General features: G+C 45.9%; 1 protein-coding gene across 1 annotated transcript; it reads left to right on the forward strand.

The window, feature by feature from the left end:
* The first annotated feature begins 685 nt into the window (after window positions 1-685).
* Window positions 686-9,983, forward strand: LOC116905379 (serine protease inhibitor A3F-like). The gene is made up of 5 exons (XM_032908317.1): window positions 686-712; window positions 6,269-6,878; window positions 7,516-7,789; window positions 8,730-8,880; window positions 9,783-9,983. Exons 1-5 carry the CDS (start codon window positions 686-688, stop codon window positions 9,981-9,983), a joined length of 1,263 nt encoding a protein of 420 aa, XP_032764208.1.

The following is a 9,983-nucleotide window of genomic DNA, read 5'->3' on the forward strand; positions in this document are numbered from 1 at the left end:
GCTGCCACCAGTAATGGAGATTGACCTTCCTGGAAAGGACACTGATAGCCATTGTGTAGTTCATGAGTCCTCCATAGTTTCTATTCTCTCCCCAAATGGCTGCAGCATCCTCTCTCAGACAATAATTATCACTCCTAGGAAGGCTTCCAAGTTGTCATTTGCAAAGCAGGCTGTAGTAGGATGAATACAACAAATCCCTCATACCCAGCCTAATTCATGTAACATGTACTAAGTCTGCAGCCTGTTGACAGCAGTGTGCTCAGATGCATTTGTTCCAAACTAAGGCCAGGACAAATTATCTAAGGGCAACTCCACACAGATGTGTGAATCTCCAAGGGGCAACCACTATAAACTGCCTAGTCTGCAAATCCCCACTGTGCTTTCTGCCCCCTCAAATCATCATAGTCTGACTCCAGAACCTTTGGAGAGGATGCTCAAGTGCCATCCAGATGGTTGCCTCTGTTTGTCTTCTATTGGTGTTGCTTTGGACCAAGCAGACACAATATTTACAGGGTGTTTTCCTTAGCCTCTGGTCACTGTGACAGCACATCTGGGATAACCCACTGATTGATGCAAAGGTTCGGGTGAATTACAGTTTTGGATAGTTCTGTCCAGGGTCTGCTGGCTCTTTTAGGGAGGACAAGAGGTGTTTCAGCAGGTCAAACTCTGTGCATCGAAGGCCACTATGAAGAGAATGAGGTCCCTGGACATGGCAGGCGAATAAAATGTTGGGTCGTCATATATTAGTTTTGAATTTTATTTCCTAAAATGGAAGTCAAAAAACCCAAGTGGAGTAGCAGGAACCTGTGATCCCAACTCTAAGGAGTTTCAAACAGTTGGGTCTCTGGTAATCACTGGCCAGTCTTCCTAGCCAATTCAGTGACTTCAGGTCTATGAAGAGACCCCCCCCCCCCACAAACAAGGTGATGAGGAATGACAGCTGAGGTTGATCTCTGACCTCAATATATAATAGGTACATGGATGTACACATACATATTCTCACAACCACACAGTATTGCATACATTAAATGTTTAAGAAGGAACAAGAGGGCTGAGGAGCCAGCTTAGTGGTGGTACGCTGGCTTGACTTAAAGTTTTGAGTTCCCTGCACTGTGAGACTGAGGTGACAACCCTCAGGATGGGATGAACTGTCTGAAGCTCAGGCATCTTGTCTTATTCAATGTTCTATTGCTATGGAGAAACACCATGGCCATGGAAACTCTTACAAAGAAAAATACTTAACTGGTCCTGGCTTAAAGTTCATAGGTTGAGCCATTATCATCATAGCAGGAAACATGGCTGTGTGTAGACAGACATGGTGCCAGAGTAGGAACTGAGAGTTCTACATCAGCATGCATGAGCAGCAGAAGTAAAGCCACATTAGGCCTAGCTTCATCATATGAAACCTCAAAGTCTGTGCCACAGTGACACACAGCCTACTTCAAGACAATACTTACGTCAAGAAAGACACTCCCCCTAATGATGCCACTTGCTATGAGACTATGGCCATTTTCATTCAAACCATGACATGTCTGGACCTACAATTCTGAATAAATCTAACAACGTAAAGACAAAAGTCACTGTTCATACCAGCGGAAAGGCTTGTCCTTTCTTCAGCTATTATGTTACTATGTCCCCCAGTCAGGTTAGCTCATGTTCAGCAACGACCAAAGCTGTGTTCATGGAGAGAATGGACATCATGTGGCTGGTCTGGTTCAGATTTCTGGCTTGATTCAGCATTAGCCAGAGAGAAGTGTGTGGTCTTAGCATCTTTCAGAGAAGATAGTCAACAACTGGGATGACCTCAAGAGGTGCTGGTGAGGATGCAGCAGCGGGATCTTTGGCAGGAAGGTTGGGGGCAACTGAGATGTTAATCATGGTCTCTGTGAGGTGAAATAAAAAGGGCAAGGAGGCATAATGCCTGCCTAGGAAGGAATGCACTGTGAGGCACTGTGGTGTTGAAAATTCCACCTGAGACAGTCACTGACAAAGATGCTCTTAAAAGGCATATAAAGTTTTAAGGGCTTTTCTTGGCCAGATCCAGAGTGGAATCCTGTCTCTGAAAAATTTTAAGTGTGATTTCTCCAGAGCTTAGTCTTTATTTCAGTCATAACATGACAATTAAAACTTATAATCCTGTTTTGAAAAATGTATTTTATATCACTTTATATTCAGATTGCAGCTCTCACTCCCTCCTTTCATCCCATTCCCACTCTTATGAGTTCATCCACCCACTGATTTCTCACCTTCTCCTCAGAGAAGGCGAAACCCTCTTGGGTACCACACCACTAGAGGACATCTAGTCCCAGCAGGACTAAGACCTTCCTCTCTAACAGACGCCCAACCAGACAGTCCAGGTAGGAGAAGGGGATCCAATGGCAGGCAATAGAGTCAGAGGTAGACCCCACCCTTGCTCCCATTGTTAGAGAATCTAGAAGAAGACCAAGCTGTACATTTGCTACAAATGTGTAATGGTTCTAGTCCAGCCCCTGCGTGCTCTTTGGTTTGTGGTTTAGTCTTTCTGATCCCTCATGGGCACAGGTTAGTTGGCTCTATAGGTTTTCTTGTATCCTTGATCCCTTCTGGCTAGCTTACTTCTATGCCACATTTTCCACAAGACACCCAGAGCTCTGTCTGATGTTTGTCTACATCTGTTTCTAACCACTGATAGATGAAGCTCCTAAGGAGACAATTATGCCAGGTTCTGGTCTGCAAGCATAGCTGAGTATCATTGATAGTGTCAAGGGTTGGCTCTCTCCCATGGAATTGGATCAAGTTGGGGCAGTCATTGGTTGGCCAATCCCCATTCTCTTCTCTATCTTTATGCCTGAACATCTTGGAGGCAAGACTAATTTGGGGTTGATGGCCTTGTGGGTGTGTTGATTTGCCACTCCCTTCACTGGAAATTATGTGTTGCTAATTCACTTCAGTCTCCTTATCTCCAGATGCTAAAGTTTGCTCCATATCCCCAGAAGCAAAATGCCAGAAAAGCAAACAAACTTTGTGTAATAACAGAACAGGAAGCTTTGAGCTGATTCAGGTTTTCTTCATGGGAGGGGTGCTAGGACCCTTGTCTGAGGGAGCTGACATTCATGAGAATATTAGGGCACTTTCTGGCCAACAAGAATGTGACACACATGTTTTTCTGATTTGGAACTCACAGACTACTATCAGACTTTGTTTAGCCATGCAAAATCCTTCTTGTTAGAACTTGCACTTCAGTTTTGAAGACAGCAACTTTGGATCTAATACCTGATTGCTAAGTCTCTCACTCTACTGTTGACACATAAACCATGGCTCTCAGGGAAGCTACAAAGAATAAGATAAACTTCATTCCAGAGCCACTATTGGTGACAAGACCAGAGAAAGCAGATTTCTGTTACACCAATTCCACATTCCAAAGGGGAAGCAGTTACACACACACACACACACACACACACACACACACACACACACACACACACACACACTACAGCATTATAAAAGAAAGAAAGTTACAACTCACAGCAAGTTGAAGGCATGGGTGGATACCTGAGAGGCAGCCACATCAACACAGGGTAAGATTCTCTCTAGACTCAAGATGTCATCTCTTGTCATGCTTAGCTCTTAGGTTGCAGCTAATTGCCTGTTAGGTTAATAGACCCTATTGTCACAGGCATCAGTTCTGACACGCGGGCAGACTATACATGGGTGTTCCATAGAGGCCAAACTTAACACAAGATAAGGTAATGAGCCTCTGTAGAGCCTGCAATGGTCCAATCTCTACAGAAATGAAATTAGCATCAGCCAGTCAGTCTCTGCAGACACAAACTCCTTTCAGATTACCTCTACTGTTAAACACAGCTAGCTTCACTTCAGAAGTCAGAGAGCCACAGAGTGGAAACAAATCTCTGTTTCAATATGTACATTCTTGAAGGACAGGAGAGTAATATAGAGGCAGACAAAGGCCTGTCAACATTGAGGAATATGTCAGCATCCCTATAGAAACCTCAGAGCATGGACATAGAGTTGTATTGTCTTTGAAGTGACTTAGAAAGTCCAGGGCCAATGTTGACTTCAACCTTCCTGGTGACACATGGTCAGGGTTTGTGCCCTGTCTTTTTGCCTTGACTACACCATCTCTGTTCCACACTATTCTTTTAACAAATAGAGAAGCAGAAGCCACACCAGGACATCCAGTGGGTGTGTTATGTAGAACACAGGGGTTTTCCCAGCAGGGAATGGTTCTGCAAGCTAAAGCCTGTAAGTCCTTGTTTCTGGAAACCATCTATTGTGTCAATTTCCAGTCTGAGCACAGAGCACAGCTTGTCTGGACCAGCATTTCCTAAGAAGGGGAGGAGGCAGGTGGGGATAAATAGACATCAGCATGCACTGGGGAGAACAACAGACCGAGAAGCAGCCACCCTCAACACCTGGAGTCGGCTATCACAGAAGCTGGCATCTGCCTTCAGCTCTGCAGGTAATGCCCTGACACCTTTCTCTGGGGACACAAGAAGGAGGCTTCCCAGGACTTCTGGTATTGCCTATGACACAGAGTTTTGGTTTGGGTACAGTGAGGAGTTATATCTGCGCACTAGTTTAGAATCCAGAGACATTTCTGCAGTGCCTGAAAACCTTTCCTCTTATTTGGGTCTTCATGGCTATGGAAGTTGCAGGTTCCATGGCCTGTGCTCCTGGAAATTGACTCCTTGTGACCCTCCACAGGTCCATACTGAGACGTTGCAAGTTCAGGTGCTAATGTAGGAACCAGGTGGGGGCAGGACTTTTGCAGAGTCCCTCTGGGAGAGGTGGCATCACTGTCATGCTCACATCAGACTGAAGAAGCCTTAGGTTCAGGGACCCCAGTGCCCTTGTAAATCCCACAGAGGGAGAAGAAGAGTTACAATCTCTCCTAGGCAGGAGGATAAGACAATTTCTCAGCCTCTGAGGAATTTCTACTGCTCCACAAACAGACTGGCCTATTTCCTGTGGAAATCATCTTGAAATAAAATATTATTCCATGCTATTATTCCATACTTTTCCAAAGAAATTGTTGCATCAGTCTGACAGAGGGTGAAGGTGGCAGAAGCCTCTGGCCCCTCCGGAGAAATGTCACTGCCCTGGGGACTGGAGGCAAAGCTCTAACACCTGCCTCCCCTGCGCAACACAATACTATACTTTTCCAGTCTCCTTTCTCTCCATCTTCCCTTTGGCTTCGTCATCCTATTCCCTCCTTGTCGCATCCTCCTGCCTCATTTCTTCTGATCCCACCTACAGTGTAGACAGAGGCTGAGGGGAGCGCCTGTGTTTAGGAAGATCACAAGCTATCAGATGTACCGTGTTAGGGACTGTGTGGCTCCCACCAGGTGTGTATGGAGAAGATGCCACTTTGGACAGTCTCCATGTCCACTCCCATATTGATGATAAGAAAGGTACTATGGCTAATTATGTAATTGGGGCCACTCTACAGCTTGCCCAGAGATGTCTACCCCTCTGCTTGCTGGTTGGGGCAACACCACGCAAACAAACACACTGCCAGTATAAAATATGGTCCAGGTATGAGAGATTCAGACTCCACTTAGTTTTCTTCCCACAAAATATCTATTCAGACCTGAGGTACAAACCACCATGTTGTACCTTGGTATGAGTGAAAAAAACCTTCCACCACTGGTCCTTTTAAGTAGTCCCTGTTCTCAGAGGTCCAAGGGTCTGGCACTGAGCCAGATGTCTACAGTGCTTCCTCTCAATTGACTCCCTCACTCCCAGAAACATTCTCTGAATTTAGCACAGTGCCATGAGATATCTAAGTCAGCTGGAAGTTGATATGGGTCCTGTTCTACCAGTCTGGCCCAAGATTCCTTCCCTGAGTCCAAACTAAAGGGTGGTGATGATGTGTTGGCGCTCAGCTGCTAAGGAAGATGGTTCCTGTCTCCTAGTGAGTCCTTATACAGATCTAAAAAAAAAGGAGAGATACTTAGATAACATAGTCTTGTGCTCAACACCACATTCTTTTCTTCTTTTGACTGTGACCCTGGCAAGTCTCTTTATTTCTCTGGATAATGATTCTCTATTAGGAAAATGGCTACAGCAACAGCAGTTTCTCCATTGGCCAAGGAAACAGGCCACATGTTACTGGCATTAGAGAAGCCAGAGCATCTCCCACGATGGTCACAAAGGCAACAAGTACAGCACAGCAGGGATACAGTACAGGCCAGATGGGAGAACTGGGAGATGGCCAGACCTGGCTATAACAGATTAAAGGATCTTTTCTTTCACACAGGAGAAAAAGGTAATGGCTGGAATCTCCCCTGCTGACCTTGGCTGCCCAGATGGCAAGTTGGGAAGGGACACTGCAGTCCAGAAAGGCCAAGACAACAAGATACAAGTGGACAGTTTAACATTGTCCTCCTGCAACACTGACTTTGCCTTCAGCCTCTACAAGGAGCTGGTTTTGAAGAATCCAGATAAAAATATTGTCTTCTCCTCATTCAGCATCTCCACTGCCTTAGCCCTCCTGTCCCTGGGAGCAAAGAACAACACCCTGAAGGAAATTCTAGAAGGTCTCAAGTTCAATCTCACAGAGACCCCTGAGGCAGAGATCCACCAGGGCTATGAGCACCTCCTACAGAGGCTCAGTCTGCCAGGGGACCAGGTACAGATCAGCACAGGCAGTGCCCTGTTTATTAAAAAACACCTGCAGATCCTGTCAGAATTCCAGGAGAAGGCAAGGGCTCTGTACCAGGCTGAGGCCTTCATAGCTGACTTCCAGCAGCCTCATGAGGCCAAAAAGCTCATCAATGACTATGTGAGGAAACAGACCCAGGGGAAGATCAAGGAACTGATCTCAGTCCTAGAAAAGAAGACATCTATGGTGCTTGTGAATTACATTTACTTTAAAGGTGAGAGTGGTCACTGCCTGGCGAGTGGATGGAGAGGATAACTGGCATCCTTTATACTGGCCATTGTAAAGGAGCTGTTTTACACCTAGGAGATAGATGCGCCTGATTTATTACACATACAACTTACCTCTCTAAAAATCTTGGTAGTAATTAGTAGTTACCCATGTCTTATTTAACCTACTGTCAATGTATTCCTGGTAATCCAAGTCTGAATGCAGTACCAGTAGCTTCACCCTAAGCTCACTCTTGGCTCTCAGTTCTGCCTTCCATTAAAGTGTTAATACCGAGGAGCATCATCAACAGATCTCAGTGAGGGAGGACTCAGTCTCTTCCTGTTTTCCAATGCCTTCTAGACATTCTTCCCCCTGAGGACAACAGGATCGCAAACTCTCTCCAGACTCCAGCTTCACCATTTGCACTCTCATCTCTTCCTCACCAGGCTGAGATTTAGAGGTTGTCCTTTCAAACCAAACCTGTGGATCACTTCTCAACATAGTTCTGTATCTCCCAAAGTTTTTCCAGTCCTGATTATGAAAACAAAAAGGGGAAATTGTGCTGTTAAAGGTGCACTATTATCCGGGTTGCAGGTGTGGTCTCTGTGGTGCTGTGACAGTCTTTTGATTTGCTTCACATTTAGGCAAATGGAAGATGCCCTTTGACCCCCGTGACACATTTCAGTCTGAGTTCTACTTGGATGAGAAGAAGTCTGTGAAGGTGCCCATGATGAAAATTGAGGAACTGACCACACCCTACTTCCGGGATGAGGAGCTCTCCTGCTCTGTGGTGGAGCTGAAGTATACAGGAAATGCCAGCGCCCTGTTTATCCTCCCTGACCAGGGCAGAATGCAGCAGGTTGAAGCCAGCTTGCAACCAGAGACCCTGAGGAGGTGGAAGGACTCTCTGAGGCCCAGGTACATGTCCTTAAGACCCAGAAATGTCATTAATCTCTGTACTGCACTTGTACTGCAGTGTCCCTGTACCTCAGAGTCTCCCTTATACCCAGTGTAATGGTTAACATGTCAGCAGGGGACAGGTGGAAATGACTTGAATTCCCCTCTGGTGGCTCAGTTGTTTCAGGTTTGATGTCATTGTGGTTTCTGTATGTGACAATATGAGACCAGATGAAACAAGGAGCTGAGGTTTCCTCCCTCTCTAACAGTCTGAAAATTACATGTAGTCTTGAGTGAGTCAAGATTTGTAAGACAGGGAATTATGATTGACAGGAGAGGAGCTCTGAGAATCAGTTGTGCCCAGTGAAGTCATCTCATCCTCTAATCACTCATTCATTCCACATTGATGAAATGGTGACTTGAAGACCAACTATGTGCCAACCTTAGATTAGATTCTCAGACTCTAACAGAGATTAAAGCCCCAAAATTTTTATCCTTCTGGGCTTTGTTGTAATTGAGGAAGGGAAAGTATGAGGATGCAAATACAATGAATCATTACTTGATTACTTACAGGGAAGAAGTGGTGAGGCAAGAGGGGGAGTGTCAGAGGATTAGAAACTCTGGAGCCCGATGCAGTGTACTGTGTTAAATAGAACGCTCATTAGGTGATGTCTGAGGGTCAGCATGACAGGATAGAAGCACATTTGTGGATCTAGGAGGAAATCATTCTTAGTCAAGGAACAGCTAGGACCAAGTCAGGTTGCCTGTCTACTGTTCAAACTCTCAGTCACTGATGGATAGTTAATGCCCTAGGAAGAGCAAAGTCATGTGGTCTAGGCATGGGTGGAAGAGACCTTCAACCCAGGGACTGGACTGTCTGTGGAGGGAAACCCCAGGGACATGATGAATTTGCAGGTACGTGGAGTCCTAGGACTCTTACATTGCTATTTTCTATTCTCAGGAGGATAGATGAGTTGCGCATGCCCAAATTCTCCATCTCCACTGACATGAGGCTGGGGGATATCCTTCCAGAGCTGGGCATTAGGGAAGTCTTCTCCCAGCAAGCTGATCTGAGTAGGATTACAGGGTCCAAGGACCTGAGTGTCTCTCAGGTAAGACAAGAAACACAAGGTGCTTTGCCTTGTGTCTTAAATGTGGATGTCAAAAATCATGTGGGCATGTGGGGATGGTCTATGTGTGAGAACAGTAACATTTCTGTTTCCATCATGGTGAGGAGATCTTAACCATACCCTTGATATCCTGCTGAGTTCATGCAGCAAGTCCCTACTTTACCCCTTGGACTGAAACTCACCAAGGAGCCCATGGTTTGGAAGTACCTATGCTTGGTGTGAGATCAGCATGGATGCCAACCTGTGCTGCACTGCAGGTGCCACCCACAATCCACTACAGTGGCAAGGCACATCCAGCCTCAGCTTCTTCATTGCAATATTGGGACAATACTTCTCTAGGACATAGAATAGCATCAATAAAGATAATAGCAAGGGATCTATGACAGTTGTGCTGAAAGCCCTAGGAATAGGAAAGAAGATGCCTTAGACTCTCACTGTATACTCCTAGGTATACAGCATGGCAGTGCCTAATGTTCTATCCAGGGCCAAGTCAGAGCTGTGAGTTCACATGTGTTCCCTCAGGCCATGGCAGTCTGGGAATGTGCAGCCGCGTCCTCTGCATTGCTGATGTATATCCCAAGAAGGTTGGAGCAGGAGGATGCTGAATCCTGCACTGTCTGCAGCTCCCTGGCCATTCCCCGTGGGGCTGTTGGGAGGCTGCCTGTGGGGAAATGCTTGTCATTGCCTACTTGTTTCCTCCTGTTGTAGTGACTGGAGGGCAACACTGTTTCTGACCCTGAGCAGAGACTTGGGAAATCTAGGGTTAGAACTCATGGTAGAAATGAGGAAACCCACCAGCAGATGAGGCAAGCACCCCCATCTTCTCCAGACTACCCTCCTACCCTCCCTGGTCTCCAGTGAGCAATGTTTCTCTCTCCCCACAGGTAGTCCACAAGGCTGTGCTGGATGTGACTGAGACAGGCACAGAAGCAGCTGCTGCTACTGGATTCAAAATAATCCCACTGTGTGCAAAATTCTACTATGTGACAATGTATTTCAACAGGCCATTCCTGATGATTATTTCTGACACAAATACTCATATTGCCCTCTTTATGGCTAAAGTTACAAATCCCAAGGAAGACTAG

Source organism: Rattus rattus, chromosome 7, assembly GCF_011064425.1.
Source record: "Rattus rattus isolate New Zealand chromosome 7, Rrattus_CSIRO_v1, whole genome shotgun sequence".
Classification (NCBI taxonomy): Eukaryota; Metazoa; Chordata; class Mammalia; order Rodentia; family Muridae; genus Rattus; species Rattus rattus.

Coding starts and splice junctions, on each gene's coding strand:
- LOC116905379 (XM_032908317.1), top strand. CDS start 686: ATGAAGAGAATGAGGTCCCTGGACATG. Junction 6,879..7,515: donor GAATTACATTTACTTTAAAG/GTGAGAGTGGTC, acceptor CTTCACATTTAG/GCAAATGGAAGATGCCCTTT. Junction 7,790..8,729: donor AAGGACTCTCTGAGGCCCAG/GTACATGTCCTT, acceptor TTCTATTCTCAG/GAGGATAGATGAGTTGCGCA.